The sequence below is a fragment of the Urocampus carinirostris genome, chromosome 15, assembly GCF_059441175.1.
Source record: "Urocampus carinirostris isolate Australia breed hairy pipefish chromosome 15, RoL_Ucar_1.0, whole genome shotgun sequence".
NCBI classification, from domain to species: Eukaryota; Metazoa; Chordata; class Actinopteri; order Syngnathiformes; family Syngnathidae; genus Urocampus; species Urocampus carinirostris.
In genome coordinates, this window is record NC_142363.1 from 27,979,377 (window position 1) to 27,995,907 (window position 16,531).

The window sequence follows — 16,531 nt, forward strand, 5'->3', positions numbered from 1 at the left end:
GGATGAAAATTTGGGGCTGAAAACGTAAAAATGACAAAAAGAAACACTGAAAAAATATTTTAATAAACACATGAAACCCTTTTTTTTGCACTAAAATGCTTAAAATGGTACAATATAAAATGAAACATACGTGACAGGCATATTATTACATGCTCAAGTGTACTGTATTTATTAAAATTCTGATAAAACGACAAAAAAAGGCTTTTAAATGCTTAAAAAAATACAGTATGCCACAATAGTGAGGTGAGTGAAGTCTGTCAACAAGGGCCATGGATTACCGTATTTTCCGCACTATAAGGTGCACCTAAAAGTCTTTTTTTTTTTTTTTTCAAAAGCCGACCATGCGCCTTATAATACAGTGCGCCATATATATGGATCAATATTAAGTCGCAAAGTCTTGCAACTATTTTCCCCCGAACGCGAAGTAGTCCGCGGTGTATGCTGGGATTTATATACCGGCGTTTCATTGGCTAACCAATGTGTCAATCATCATTTGAATCAATCACTATTGGCTAAAGTTATTCAGAGGTAAAAGGGGCGGATCCTTTTTATCATTTACAGGCTCTCATAGGCTAAAGGGGCAAAACAAACCCTGCAATTGGCCGAAAAAGATGTGTCAATCATCAGTTGAATCGATCACTATTGGATAAAGTTATTCAGAGTTAAAGGGGGCAGATCCTTTTTATCATTTACAGGCTGGCATAGGCTTAAGGGGCAAAACAAAGCCTGCATTTGGCCAAAAAAGATGAATGTGAATAGCAAGTTTGGTTGTCTACGGCATAGAGCAAACATGTTTTACCATTCTGTATTTGTAAATATTTTACTCTCCTGGATTTACTACACTCACGGATATAAGAGGACCATGGTTGCACATTGTTATTGAACGCAACGACTTCGGTGAGCTACTCCGGCTATATATTTTCCCAGTATCTTGTTTCAGAGTGATCTTGATGTTTCTGTGATGGGTCTTTTTTTAAATTAAACTCAATTCCAAGTGTTTATTGTCATATACACAGTAAAGTTGCGAGCGAAAAAGAAAATAGAAACTAAGGAATGGTTGGCATTTCTTGAATCTCAAGACTTTAACCTTCCGAATGATATTTGGAATGATGCATTTGAGTGACATCGTACGGACACCGCATCCGCACGTGTCTACGACACGTATTTGCTTCTTTGCAAGCTTTCGGAATGTTAAGGGGGTAATAAGTTTGACTGAACTATCTGACTGTTTTGTCGACGTTCCCATTGTAGCGCCTTATAATCCGGTGCGCCTATGTATGGAAGATATAGGACCAAAAACTATTTTTTGGGGGTGCGCCCTATAACCTGGGGCGCTCTATAGTGCGGAAAATATGGTACTAGAAAGATATCCTCTGGTCTGATGAGACAAAGATGAATTCGGCTCAGAAGGTGTGATAAATGAGTGGCGGCAACCAGGTGAGGAGTACACATGTGTTTATAATGTGGCTAATGTCAAGCATGGTGTTGGGAATATCATGGTTTGGGGCTCCATGGCTGCATTTCATTAAGTGAAGCACAAACTTAAGTATGTACTGTGGAGTACTGGAGCAGAGAATGATCCCCTCCTTCCAGAAACTGGGTCATAGGGCAATGTTCCAGCCTGACAATGACCCTAAATACACTTCAGAGAGGACCAAGGCTTTTCTTAAGGGGCTATGGGTAAAGGGAATGGACTGGCCAAGCATGTTTCCAGATCTAAACCCTATAGAACATCTATGGGGCATCTTCAAGCCCAAGATGGAGAAACACAAGATCTCAAATATCCCCCAGCTCTGTCATGTTGTCATGGAATATTCTTCGTTCTTAGTGTTTTAAGTTAAGATCTCATTTTGTGTGTAAAAAATATATTAGAGAGCGGTGCTTTAATTGGAACTTTCCTTGTGGAAAACCCGGTCGCAGGTTCGATTCCCAGCTCCTCTGTGTTATATGTCGAAGTGTCCTTGGGCAAGACACTGAATCCCTAATGCCCCCAATAAGCAGGTTGGTGCCTTGCATGGCCGCTAGTGGTGTGTGAGTGTGTGTGTGAATGTGTAAGTGTGAAGTACATTGTGAAGCGCTTTGGGAGGTCTTCATTGACTTGAAAAGCGCTATATAAATGCAGACCATTGACCATTCCAGTGGCAATTTGTGAGCATCTGGTGAAATCCATGGCCAAGAGGATTTAAGTCTTTTCTGCAAAATCATGGTGGCCACACAAAATATTGAACTTCAGGAACTTTTACTTGAGGGTGTACTCACTTTTATTACCGGAGTTTTAGATTGCATCCAAAATTATAAAATCTCACGTAAATAAAATTGAGTTCTGGAGTCACAGAGAAAATATTTGAAGTTTTTTCACCCCGTATGACGGCAGGAATCAACATCTTTAAAGGTGCAATACTCGGAGGTTTGACAGTATTTAAAATGTCCTGTTTTTTTTCACAGTGTTTTTGTGTCTGCAGAGATCCCAGCAGGGAATGCTAGAAGGAGACTTTGCCCTATGCATCAGTCTTTATCACGGCTACGAGCTCCTCATGCAGATGGGACTCAGGTCGCTTTTCTTTTACGTGCAGGGAATCATGGACGGTTCAAAAGGTTTGTTTAAAATCTGATTTTCTTTTCCAGGTTTCTTGCCAGGAGAAGTATTATTTCAAGTGTTGTTTGACATGCTCCATCCTCTGTTTTTTAGAGATGTCCCGGGCCAGGAATGAGCTGCAGAGGACTCCAACATTTATGGAACTTTATCGTGACATGGAGACAAAGTTTGGGAAAACACCTGGTATTTTGGGGGGTTTTGTTCTGAAAATGCTTAAATTGTAATGTTGTGTATTCAAGGATTGAAAAGTGCTTGCATTTTTTTGGTAAAATGCTTTAAATTGCTGCCATGTTTCTCATCAAGTCTGCTTAAAAATGACGGCGACACTGCGCTCTGGTGGATTTGCTTTGCCATTGAATTCTTGATTAACGGCAGCTGGCATTAGTTTGCCATTGTCCTATGAAGTGGCAATGCCTCCTGCAGGATATGTGAACGCTACACTTAAACAGGGCATTATGAAACGAGTATTAGTGCAAGGATTCTGTATCCATCCATCCATCCATCCATAATCTGCACCGCTTATCCTCAGTAGGGTCGCGGGGGAACTGGAGCCCATCTCAGCTATCTTCGGGCAGTGTGCAGGGGACACCCTGAACTGGTGGCCAGCCAGTCGCAGGGCACACGGGACAGACAATTCACTCGCTCATTCACACCTAGGGACAATTTGGAGCGGCCAATTAACCTGACATGCATGTTTTTAGAATGTGGGAGGAAACCGGAGTGCCCGGAGGAAACCCACGCAAGCACGGGGAGAACATGCAAACTCCACACAGACGTTTGATATCATGACCTCAGAACTGTACCGCACACACGCTAACCACTGCGCTGCCGTGTCGCCTGGATTCCGTATCAATTATGCAAATGTATTAAAAACTAAAATGGTGTTTCCCAGTGGTAAATTGTAATGGGAAGAACTTCCTGTACCTGCAAATTTAAGATACATATTACCCAACACCTATAGGGGTAGAGATTCGTCGGCCTGGGAACGCCTAGGGTTCCCATCAGATGAGCTGAATGAAGTGGCTAGTTAGTTAGTTAGTTAGTTAGTTAGTTTATTCAACCAATAATCTTTACATAAAAATCATCGGAAATTGTCTCGTTGTCTCGGCTCAGTGAGAATTTTAAAATTTAACAACATTCAACATTCCGAATATAAAACGAAAAACAGAAATTACAATTTACAATTATTAAAAATTCGGACAGCACTAGGGATAGGGAGGTCTGGGTTTCCCTGCTGAGGCTGCTGCCCCCGTGACCCAACCCCCGGTTAAGCAGATCTAACAATCATATTTCTTTATTAATGCTCACAGGTTTAAAAATTCACATACGTAAATTGTGTCTCTGGAAAATAAATGAGTTCTTCTTTTAATGGTACTGCAGAAATTGGAAAAAACGGCTTTGAAAGTCTTAAAAAAATGCTTGAATTTGGCCAGGAACCTTGTAACTACCTTTTCGAACAGATGGTCTTCTGTGCAGATGAGATTACCTTTGTGGCTTTTAGCTGATTACATCTTTTGCTTCACAGCCGTAGGCTTAGATGAAGCCTTCATCTACGGTCACCCGAAGCTTGAGAAACTGGAGCAGGTTGTGTTGCACCATTTCCGAGGCTCGGCGACGCGCACGTCCGACAACAATGGTAACACAGTTTGCAAGCGTAATCATTGATTTGAGTTCTAACGCCACGACATGAACCTCCAGGTCCGAGCGTGAAGGAAACCAGCACTCGAGTGATGATCTTCTCGTCATTCCGCGATAGCGTGCAGGAGATCGCCGCCATGTTGGATCGCCACGGCCCGCTCGTCAGGGTCATGACCTTCATGGGGCAAGCCTCGGTGGGGAAAGGGGTCAAAGGTTTTACCCAGAAGGAGCAGCTGGAGGTGCAGATTTCCTCTTTGTGTTTTTTTCATGATAACGCCTCGCCTTGTTTTACAATCCCAATGCAAAGTGGGGAAAACAATTTCTGGGGGTTTTGGGAGGGAATTCAGAAGAAGAATTGATTACATTTGCCCTGCACATGCTTTTCATTCCGTTACGATATAAGATGTGAAACGATAAGGCTCATAAATGCCAGAATTGTCAGAGTAAGCTGCAGATTCACATGGATTAGACGTGCTGTCAACTCGGCCAATCTTTGATCATTTTTTTTGTCCCAGCATGTGATGATGATATGAAAAAGTTACACATTTTTGAACAATTAGGAGCTCTATTTTCTGTATACCCTCTCTCTCGTCAATTATTTATTTTTCTATTCTAAATGTGCAACAAGAAATTGATTAAATGGCAACCAATTGTTAAAGGTTCTACTTTTATCTTGACTTGTCCTATCTCGTCTGGATCTGGACTTTGCACTGGGTTTTGGTCTTGTCTGGGTCTAGGCTTGGTTCTTAGTCTTGTCTAGGCCTGGGTCTTGGTTTTGTCTGGGCCTATGGCTTGATCTAGGCCTGTGTCTTGGTCTTGGCCAGAATCTGTGTTTGGGTTTGGTCATGTTCTAGGTCTTGTCCGAGCCTGCTTCTTGGTTTTGGTCTTGGTTTGGGTCTTGTCTGGTCCTTGATCTTGGTCTTGTCCGGGCCTGTACATTGGCCTTGGTCTATTCTGGGCCTGTGCCTTGTCTTGTCTGACCTTGGGGTGGTTGTTGATCTTGTCTGGGTCTTGGTCTTGTTTGGGTCTAGGCTGTGTTTTTAGTCTTGTCGAGGCCTGGGTCTTGGTCTTTTCTGAGCCTAAGTCTTGATCTAGGCCTGTGTCCTTGTCTTGGCCAGGCCCAGAATCTGTGTTTGGGTTTGGTCATGTTCTAGGTCTTGTCCGGGCCTGCTCCTTGGTTTTCGTCTTGGTCTGGGTTTTGTCTGGACCTTGATCTTGGTCTCGACTGGGCCTGTACATTGGTCTTGGTCTATTCTGGGCCTGAGTCTGGGCCTTGGCCTTAGTCTTGTCTGAACATGGGCCTTAGCCTAGTCTGGACATGGGCCTGTGCTTTGTCCGGTTCTTGTCTGAATTTGGGATGGTTGTTGATCTTGTCTGGGTTTGGTCTTGTTTGAGTCTGGTTCTTGGTCCTTGTCTTGTCAAAACCTGGGTTTGGGTTTTTTTTTGTTAAATTTTGTCAGCCAAAACATCTCATCTCATCTCACCAGCTGCACCGCTTATCCTCAGTAGGGTCGCGGGGATGCTGGAGCCCATCCCAGCAATCATCGGGCAGTGGGCAGGGGACACCCTGGACTGGTTGCCAGCCAATCGCAGGGCACACAGGGACAGACAACTCACTCGCTCAGTCACACCTAGGGACAATTTCGACCGGCCAATTCACCTGAAATGCATGTTTTTGGAAATGTGGGAGGAAACCGGAGTGCCCGGAGGAAACCCACGCAAGCACAGGGAGAACATACAAACTCCGCACAGTAAGGCCAGGAGCTGGATTTGAACCCACTCAGGAGGTTCCCACGACCTCAGAACTGTGCCGCACACGTGCTAACCACTGCGCCGCCGTGCTGCCCAGCCATTATTTTCCAAATTATTTTGAAGTGATTGACTTCAAAAAAGATTTTTTTTCCCCCCATTTTCTAATGCTTTATAGACCAAACTATGAACTAAATTGTTTTTCCTGCATGCAAACATCAGTTGTAATAAAAACATTTTTTTTTTGTTATTGCCGTGTCGAGTATTTTTTTTCCAGTAAAATAAGGCAATTTATATGAAAATAGGCAAAATTGTTGTATCAAGAAAGTATGTGTCCATTTACTGGATTTTATTTGTGAAAACCAAACATATTTTTTGGGGGGATGTTGCATGACAAGGTGGTGAGCAGATTCCGTCAAGGAGGTTTCAACACGCTGGTGTCGACCTGCGTAGGAGAGGAAGGCCTGGACATTGGCGAGGTGGATCTCATTGTCTGCTTCGACGCACAAAAAAACCCAATCCGCATGGTGCAGCGCATGGGCCGCACTGGACGAAAGAGACAAGGACGTATCGTTGTTATCCTGGCCGAAGGACGGGAAGAGAGGGTGTGTATCTCATTTCAAGTTTCGATAAACATACTATAAGTAGACCGGTGCTCTGTCGGTTCCCACTCGCAGCAACCTGGGATTTGAGATAATGGATTGCAGCCACAAAGCTGTAATTCATTTTAGGCAGAAGTAACTGCAAAAAAAAAAGGTGCCACCCCTGACAAAAGTGTGCCATAGATCCTGGATTATAGCAATATGGGAATGAGGATAATTTATCAAGACCGCACAAGTGCAGTTCATTTTAGGCAGAACTAACTGCAAAAAAAGCTGCCACCCCTGACAAAAGTTTGCCATGGATCCTGGATTATAGCAATATGGGAATGAGGATAATTTATCAAGACCGCACAAGTGCAGTTCATTTTAGGCTGAACTAACTGCAAAAAAGAGCTGCCACCCCTGAAAAGTGTGCCATAGATCCTGGATTTTAGCAATATGGGAATGAGGATAATTTATCAAGACTGCACAAGTGCAGTTCATTTTAGGCGGAACCAACTGCAAAAAAGAGCTGCCACTTCTGACCAAAGTGTGCCATAGATCCTGGATTATAGCAATATAGGAATGAGGATAATTTATCAAGACCGCACAAGTGCAGTTCATTTTAGGCTGAACTAACTGCAAAAAAGAGCTGCCACCCCTGAAAAGTGTGCTATAGATCCTGGATTTTAGCAATATGGGAATGAGGATAATTTATCAAGACTGCACAAGTGCAGTTCATTTTAGGCGGAACCAACTGCAAAAAAGAGCTGCCACTTCTGACCAAAGTGTGCCATAGATCCTGGATTATAGCAATATAGGAATGAGGATAATTTATCAAGGCCGCACAAGTGCAGTTCATTTTAGGCAGAACTAACTGCAAAAAAGAGCTGCCACCCCTGAAAAGTGTGCCATAGATCCTGGATTATAGCAATATGGGAATGAGGATAATTTATAAAGACCGCACAAGTACAGTTCATTTTAGGCGGAACTCACTGCAAAAAAGAGCTGCCACCCCGGAGAAAAGTGTGCCATAGATCCTGGATTATAGCAATATAGGAATGAGGATAATTTATCAAGACCGCACAAGTGCAGTTCATTTTAGGCTGAACTAACTGCAAAAAAGAGCTGCCACCCCTGAAAAGTGTGCCATAGATCCTGGATTTTAGCAATATGGGAATGAGGATAATTTATCAAGACCGCACAAGTGCAGTTCATTTTAGGCGGAACTCACTGAAAAAAAATCTGCCACCCCTGACAAAAGTGTGCCATGGATCCTGGATTATAGCAATATGGGAATAAGGATAATTTATTAAGACCGCACAAGTGCAGTTCATTTTAGGCTGAACTAACTGCAAAAAAGAGCTGCCACCCCTGAAAAGTGTGCCATAGATCCTGGATTTTAGCAATATGGGAATGAGGATAATTTATCAAGACTGCACAAGTGCAGTTCATTTTAGGCGGAACCAACTGCAAAAAAGAGCTGCCACTTCTGACCAAAGTGTGCCATAGATGCTGGATTATAGCAATATAGGAATGAGGATAATTTATCAAGACCGCACAAGTGCAGTTCATTTTAGGCAGAACTAACTGCAAAAAAGAGCTGCCACCCCTGAAAAGTGTGCCATAGATCCTGGATTATAGCAATATGGGAATGAGGATAATTTATCAAGACCGCACAAGTGCAGTTCATTTTAGGCGGAACCAATGGCAAAAAAGAGCTGCCACCCCGGAGAAAAGTGTGCCATAGATCCTGGATTATAGCAATATAGGAATGAGGATAATTTATCAAGACCGCACAAGTGCAGTTCATTTTAGGCTGAACTAACTGCAAAAAAGAGCTGCCACCCCTGAAAAGTGTGCCATAGATCCTGGATTTTAGCAATATGGGAATGAGGATAATTTATCAAGACCGCACAAGTGCAGTTCATTTTAGGCGGAACTCACTGAAAAAAAAGCTGCCACCCCTGACAAAAGTGTGCCATGGATCCTGGATTATAGCAATATGGGAATAAGGATAATTTATTAAGACCGCACAAGTGCAGTTCATTTTAGACGGAACTAATCCCCAATTGCAGATATAAGTGAATAGTGCCAGGACCAGAACGGAGACAGGACCCACTTTCGTTGCGTTTCTCACAAGTTTTATTGAACGAAAGAGAAAAGGTTGCGGTCTCGATCTGGTGATTGCGGGACGCGGGAAGCAGGTCGCTCTGAACGCGGAACTGAGTCTTCCGTGGCGAGCGATGGCGTTGTCGGGAATGGAAAAATGGGTGAGTAATGGGAGAGCAAAAACGTGGTCGGCGTCATAGGCAAGTCGGAAGCCAGGAAAGGAGAGTAGAAGTGGTCGAGGACAAAAAGAGGTTGAAAGCCGGGACGGGAGAGTAGACTTGGTCAGGATCAAAAACGAGTCCAAGCCAGGGAATAGACAGGAGCAAAAACAGGTGGGAGTCAGGGTCAAAAAATGCTTGCCTGGTGTTAACTGAGGTTCACAGACAGACAGATAGGAGTGGGTTTAAATAGGGACAGGGAGCCAATCAGAATCTGAGGCAGTTGGCGCTTAAGGAGCGGGCACGGGTGAAGCATATCAGAAATCATGACAAATAGGGATACTTTATCAAGAAGCAAGCATATATGATATATGATTGTTTTATCCACCTGACTTGAAATTTGAACTCCCTCTCAGACGTACAACCAGAGCCAGTGCAGCAAGCGCAGCCTGTTGAAGTCCATTGTGGGCAACAAAAGCGGCTTCCACATGTACCCCAACAGTCCCCGCATGCTACCCGACGGAATAAACCCTACTTTGCACAAAATGCACTTCGCCACCGGACAGTTTGACCACCGGGACAGCAGAAGATCTTCGAAGAGTCGCCGATCACGCGCTCTGGATCGCTCCTCCCTCATCCACCCGCAAAACTTCTGTCAGGGATTTTGTCTGTTTGGTCTTTTTCCTAGAAAAATTTCAACAATTTGTTTTTTTGTGCTTCAGTTTGTCAGGAGGGCTCATCGTCAGGAGCCTTTTTGAACAGCTCAGCGTATTCCATGTGGGAGTCCACCATGAAGTTGGCTGAAGATGAAGCTCAACCAAGCTTGAGGCCATCATCAGGCTTTCTATCCTTATCACATGATGGACCAGCTCAGGTTCATTATTCAATTGATTATTTGCGGCTTTTTGTAACGGTTGAACAACAAAGCCTCATTTCTATTTGTCATCTATTAGTTTGGGCTAGGAATTGCATGAAGGAAATCGTTTCGAAAGAGCTGATTTTTTAGCTATTATTAGGGATGCTGTTTTCTATTATTTACCAAAATGTCATACTACTGGAAGCTGATAACAACCAGGGGGTGTTGGTGAGTGCTTTAACCCAGTGTTTTCTTTTACTCTAGGGTGAAAATAGTGAAATTAAGAAAAGGGCTTTTTCAAATACAGTCCAAATGCCAACCCAAACTCGCCAAAAGATGAAGTTTATTTCAGTTCAGTTCAGAGAAATGTATTGTCATTGTCAAAGAACAAGGAAACTTAGTTTGGAGCACCCAGTCATCCATTCACAGTTAAAAGAAAATACAAAGATCCATTAATATTCAGAATAAATATAGATAAAACCCAATATCCATAGATAACCCAATAAACACATTAAAACAAAAAGTGCAGACATGGTCCCATAACAACTCGATAGCAGCATAATTCAATCAGTCCATGTTCCAGTGCAATTGTGTCTGACAGTTCACTCGGGAATTCTGATGGAAAGAAGTGGTGAGTAATGATTGAGTTCTGCAGTAGTGCAACCAGTTCAGCTATTGTCGGTAGGTGGGTGTGATTGATCTGAGTGTGTGTGTGAGTGGGGGGCATAGAGGGGGGAGGGCAGAGTCCTTACAGCCTAGGGGATATAGACTGTTTGACAGTCTAGATCAGGGGTCGGCAACCTTTTTGGTGTGGAGTGCCACTTTCAAATTTCCTTGTGCCACATCAAGATTAATGACTCGCACATTTTTTTAATATCCAACAGAGCAGTAATTTTACACCAGTCCACAACATGGATATACGTTTTAATCGTATATCTTACCAATTTATCTTTCACTATTCTTGTTCATCAATCAACTAAAAAATGAATGTGAATAACAAGTGGAAAGGCCTGTAGCAGTCCATGACTTCAACCTTTTGCCACAAGAATTAACCAGAATCAACCATTCCTTATGAACAATGAACTACAATCAAAAAACAAGTGCTTTGGACAGCTACCATACCATTCATCAATGATATTTTGTTGCAGAAAATATCAAAACTTGAAATAACACCAGCAAAGCAGAAGGCACGCGCACACACACACGCTTCTTTAAAATATTCGCCCTCAGTAAATGGTTTCCTGTGCTTTGCTATGCAGTGAGCAATGTGATAGCTTGCTTCAGTGGTGGTGTTTTTAGCAGTGACAAAGGTCTTCAGGGTCTGTGTTTGTTTGCCGTACCTGGACACAGCGCGTTTTAATGTCTCCTCCATGTCAGACTCATCTTTGAATTCATGTTCATATTTCGTCTCGTACTGACGTTTAACACTTGCTGTGCGAGGTACAACGCTCTCGAGGCATAATGCACAAAACAGCACGGTCATTTTTTTTTGCACAAAGCCTCATTCGTCTGTCAACGCTGAGATGTTTTCGCTCGAGGAGCCGTCATGATTCGTTCATTTATCGCGCACGTGTGTTTTGTTGGCTGGGTTAAACACGTATCCCTCCTCTGCAAGGCGCCGCGCAAACACACACTGACACACGAAGCAGACGAGGAGGGGCGCTAACGTAAAGCTTCTAAATAACACGGCACGCTACTGAAAATGTCTAAATTTTAGGTAAAAATGCGCATTTTTAAAATATAATCATTATTATTTTCCCGTGTGCTCACGTGCCACTTGTTTACCCCTCGTGTGTCATAGGTTGCCAACCCCTGGTCTAGATGTTCTGGCCTGTATTGACTAGTATCTCCTCCCTGAGGCCAGCTCATGGAAGAGGTGGTAAGCAGGATTGTGCTGTTTGACTGCGTCTAGAATAGTCACACAAGCAGCTTAACAGAAATGATTTCAGCCAGAAGATGGCGTCAGCAAGAAGGAACATTTTCAACTAGCGGACACCAGCATTCATGTTTGAAAATAAAATGAAACTGTATTCTTTCCAAGGAGGCTCCCCAAGGTGGAGCCCCCATCAGAGAGCTCTCTCTCTCAGAATGGAGGCTCTGGCAACACCGAACGCTTCCGACTCACGCCGTCGATCACTCGGTCCGATGCCGACATTTCGTCGAGGTGATGCAGCTCATCGACAACATGCGGGAGGAAAACGAGGTGCGTGATTCTAATTAATAAAATATTGTTTTTATTATCAGACACCTGCAAAGGAGATTGCATATGATATTATAACTCCCTTTGGTTCATTACTTTGACTCAAATGCACCTTGTACAAAATTTAAATTATCAACCAATGATGTTGCTGCTCTTGGATAACCAAACCCTACAGGGCATATCTGCTTTTTGTAACATAGGCGATTAAATAGAAAGAAAAGGCTCTTAAAACGGCAGTTGGGCAGTCTTGGGCGGCAGTAGCTCAGGAGGTAGAGCGCTCGTCTTGGGATCAAGGGATCCCAGTTTGAATCCCGGCTCGTCCGTGTTACATGTTGAAGTGTCCTTGGGTAAGACACTGAACCCCTAATACCCCCAATAAGCAGGTTAGCACCTTACATGGCTGCAAGGCCGCTATTGGGAAATGTGGAGCACATTGTAAAGCGCTTTGGGGAGTCAGTGACTTGAAAAGCGCTATATAAATGCAGATCATTTCATTAAAACAGATTTGGAATCCTGCATTGTGAGAGTTTTCGTACAGTCCGCTTTTGTTCTCCTTACACGGTCAAAACTCATTAATGTCTTCTCTCCTTGTTTTGGGTAATATTTATTACATCTCATCCCTCGCTACTTCGCGCTTTGTCCTTGGCGGCTTCGGTGCATGATGCGTTGCAAAATCCATTATCCCCGATCACATATTGCTGTGAGTGGGGGCAGAGGGCATTTTTATCTGGCCCCACAGCTCTTTTTTGCTTTTCTGTCCATTAAAAATGAAACTCTACTCATGCAACTGTGATCCATTATCCTTGATTGCATATTTCTGTGAGTGTGGACCAGCAGAATGTTCTTTTGTAGGCCCCGGTAGCTCTTGTTTGACATTATTTCTGCCTGAAATAAATTGCACTCGTGTGGCCGTAATCCATTATCTCTTGTTGACCCTTCGGGGTACCGGCCTCTGAAGCCTGCCATGTTGGCCCACCGAAAATCAATTGCACTGGCCGGGTTCCATTGTTTCAGTCGACTATTGCTGAAAACAGGGACTGGCAGTAGACAATTTCGACAGGAGGCGTGCTCTTCTGGCCTACCTAAAACAAAGTGCTCTGTTTTAGCTGTGATCTGTTATTCTTGTTGTACTATTGATGAGAGCATGGGCTGGGAGAACGCGTTTTGTTTGGCCTAGCAGGTCTTTTTTGATGTCATTCGCTCCTAAAATTAACTGCACTCGCGTGGATGCTATCCATTATCCCTAAACCGATATTGTCAGGAGCAGGGTGTGGCAGGAGACACTTTTGTCTGGAGGCATGCCGTTCTGGCCCTCCTAAAATGAAATGCATGGTTTTGGCCGCGATTCATTATCCCTGGTCAACTATTGCAGAGAGTGAGGTGGCCTGCAGAGCACAATTTATCTTCGGTTCCGGCAGCTTAAGTGTGGCAATGTGGCCCGCCTAAAATGGCACTATTATGGCTGCGATTAATTATCTCCGGTTGAGTATTCCTGAGAGCCGGGGCCAAATCTTTTTTGGGGTTTGTAGCCCGCATAAAATAAACTGTACTTTTTGCTATGACCCCAGTCATTTTATGCCTAAAGTAGGGCCCAAGAGAGAAAATTTTTGTCATGCATTGTGAGTCTTTGTTTTCTGTCCTTTTTGCCTGAAACAACCAGCACCCTTGTGGCCGCAATCGATTATCCCCAGTCAACTATTGCTGCGATCAGAGACTGGCAGAGCACATGGTAAAAACAGGGGGGCTACTTATCAGATTTTCGCATATGGCAGTTGGGTCTGGTCCCATTTAAGATACACTAGGCATTACAGTAGTCCTACAAAATTACAGTTTCATAAATGCATCATGTAATGATGAAGGATCAAGAATCTATCATGCCTCGTATACAAAATAAGCTTGCACAAGCTAGGGGTGGAGGCTAATTTTTTTTTTCTAAATTTGTATTTTTAAATTTTTTTGTTTATAAAACATACCAGAGTCAGCCGGGTTTGATCAAACACACGATTTTGATTTGGGTTAAGTAACTCCAGTCATTCTTTTGACCTCCAGGGCACATTCTTGACTCGACAAACAAGTCCAGTGTCTCTTACTTTTCCTTCTACGTCACGATTTAAGTGATAAAAATAATTCGTGCAGATCGTTAATTTTCCCGTTTTTTTTTCACCACACTGTCTTATCAGTCATCAGAGCTACAAAATATAGGTTATTTCCTTATTTTTTACCATTTCAAATGGGTTGTTTTAAAACTGGGGTTTCTAACGTGGAACACTGATGTTACCCCTCTTGCTGGTTCTGAAAATAACGCTCAGGTTTTGGATCATTTTGATTTTCTTTGACATCTGACTTTTCTGTGACTTGAGTAATCGACATTACCGTAAATTCCGGACTATAGAGCGCACCTGATTATAAGCCGCACCCACCACTTTTTAGGTAATTTGCCACTTTTGTTCTTACACAAGCCACACCCATATATAATCTGCGTGCACCCGCTTTAAAACTTGTGGCACAATCCCAAGTACTGCAATACCGGACCGATGCGTGGAGTGGACAGAGCAAGCTCTTATTCCATCTCCGGATTGCAAAAATCAATGATCATGGCTGCGATTGTACACAACTGGTGACATCGTGCAATGAATATGAAGTATACAGTCCAAAAACAACAGCGAGTACACAATTCTAGAACCACAGTTGGCATCATAAATATAAAATGATACCTGTAATTAACGTATGATTCAGACTTGTAAAGTCCGGGTCCCATTGAAAGTAATCCAAGGAAACAAAATGCATATTTCCAAAGTTAAGGGTGGGAAAAATATATATCCACTATTGTCCGCTGTGACAACAGACAGATCTACCGGTAACTCAGCTTTACCCCAATTCCCATCAGCCCGTGTTTGCTCCGTCCCTTCTTTTTGATTCGTCCGTAGAACACATAACAGAATAAATCTCTAAAATAAATACATTACAAAAATATACTGTTGCAAATAGATATTATACATGGTTACGCATATTTACGAAGAAAGACGGTACATCGAGGGGGTTTTCAAAGCTTTAATAATAATAATACAACTTTCATCCCAAACCGTGCCTTTGAAAGGTACCAACACGCTAGTAGGATCACGCTCACAATGTAACAAATATGCCTGTTAAAAAAAAGCATCCCGTACCTGTGAAATTCACGGAAGGTCGTTCTCAACTTCCTCCTCATAACTATCGCCATCGAGGGCGTCTTCCTCATTGTCGGTATGTACCTTAACTTTACAGACAATGTGTGCTTACACTTAGAGGTTGCAGTCTTTCTTAGCGCACATATTCTACTGGTCTTAATCTTACCTTTTATACTCCAGCACCGCTGATGGCCGTTAGAAAATTCCATATATTGGCCGCTTCACTGAATAAGCCGCAGGGCTGAACATTTGGGAAAAAAGTAGCGGCTTATAGTCCGGAATTTACGGTATCTGTGACTTCAAATCCATGATCAGTTCTTCCAAAACTCTTTTTAAAACTAGCCTATTTTTGTTGTATGTAAATCACTCAGTGTCCTTATACAAAGCTGATGTTTGGGAGGTTGACTGAGTGTATTTTAACCGTACTTCTAATAATTACAACTTGGCAATAACATAATTTATGTATTTATTTATTTTTTAAATGCAAATAGAACAGGTAACCCTTCGTGTTATTCAGAAACAAGAAATGAAGCTTTCTACTTAAAAAAACAAGGAAAAAATTGTTTCACATGCTCCCAGTCCCGCAATTCTATTTATGTTATTTTCAAATTTCATTACACGAGCACTTTATCACCTAGCACAAGATTGCTCGTACTTTGATCAAATCAGTACCATGCTCCAAATCCCTGAAATTGGGTCACAGATTATAGTACAAGCCCACCTTTTGTTTTCCCCGTTGTGAGTCTTGGCTTAAACAAGGGATACAAGCCAGGTAATGTACCTGTCTAAACAAACCCAGGTTGAGTGTCTCGACAGCTAGCTCTATTTTACTTAGGGTGCTTTTTTTGATTAACTATAGAATTGTGAGATATTTTCATCAGTATTTACATGGAATTATAGGAAACGTGGCTAAGCATTTGTTTTAAGTATTTCATTTCTACTAGTATATTTATTTATATACATTTATTTATTTTTTTTGTATTTTTTTTACTGATTTTTCTAGTAAAAACCTTAGCTGTAGCAAAACGATTTTAACTGATTTTATCCATATTTTTTCTCGTTATTTATTTGAAAAATTTATAAAATATATATTTATGTATTTGTAAACAAAAATGATACTTAAACACATTTCACTGTATGTCTTGTTTAATATTAGCATCATTCTGTAATTTAAAATAAGAGTAATCGTACTTAAATTAGCATAACAGTATTTCTTGCTTTGTAGTTCATATTTTTAAGTTTAAAATAAGAATAATGCTATTTAAAATTAGCGTTAATCCGATCGGGCAAATGTTGATTATTAATTTTTTGCACGTTTTTTCTTGTTTTGTGCGATATTTTTATAATAATGAGAATTTGTTTATATTTTTTAAAATTTGTTTTACATTTTTCTTAAAGATAATAATTACATTCAGCAAATTATTTATAATTCTCACTTGTTTTATGGTACAATGCTTTTTGACTTGAAATCCGA

General features: G+C 42.0%; 1 protein-coding gene across 1 annotated transcript in view; it reads left to right on the forward strand.

Annotated features, from left to right (window-relative positions):
* Positions 1–16,531, forward strand: part of fancm (FA complementation group M) — an 85,599-nt gene that overhangs the window by 40,870 nt on the left and 28,198 nt on the right. The window contains exons 6-13 of the mRNA XM_088354901.1: positions 2,463–2,595; positions 2,690–2,779; positions 4,122–4,232; positions 4,295–4,473; positions 6,382–6,588; positions 9,251–9,488; positions 9,557–9,708; positions 11,732–11,893. Of these exons, the coding sequence (XP_088211027.1) occupies positions 2,463–2,595; positions 2,690–2,779; positions 4,122–4,232; positions 4,295–4,473; positions 6,382–6,588; positions 9,251–9,488; positions 9,557–9,708; positions 11,732–11,893 (1,272 nt within the window). The remainder of the gene's footprint in view (positions 1–2,462; positions 2,596–2,689; positions 2,780–4,121; positions 4,233–4,294; positions 4,474–6,381; positions 6,589–9,250; positions 9,489–9,556; positions 9,709–11,731; positions 11,894–16,531) is intronic.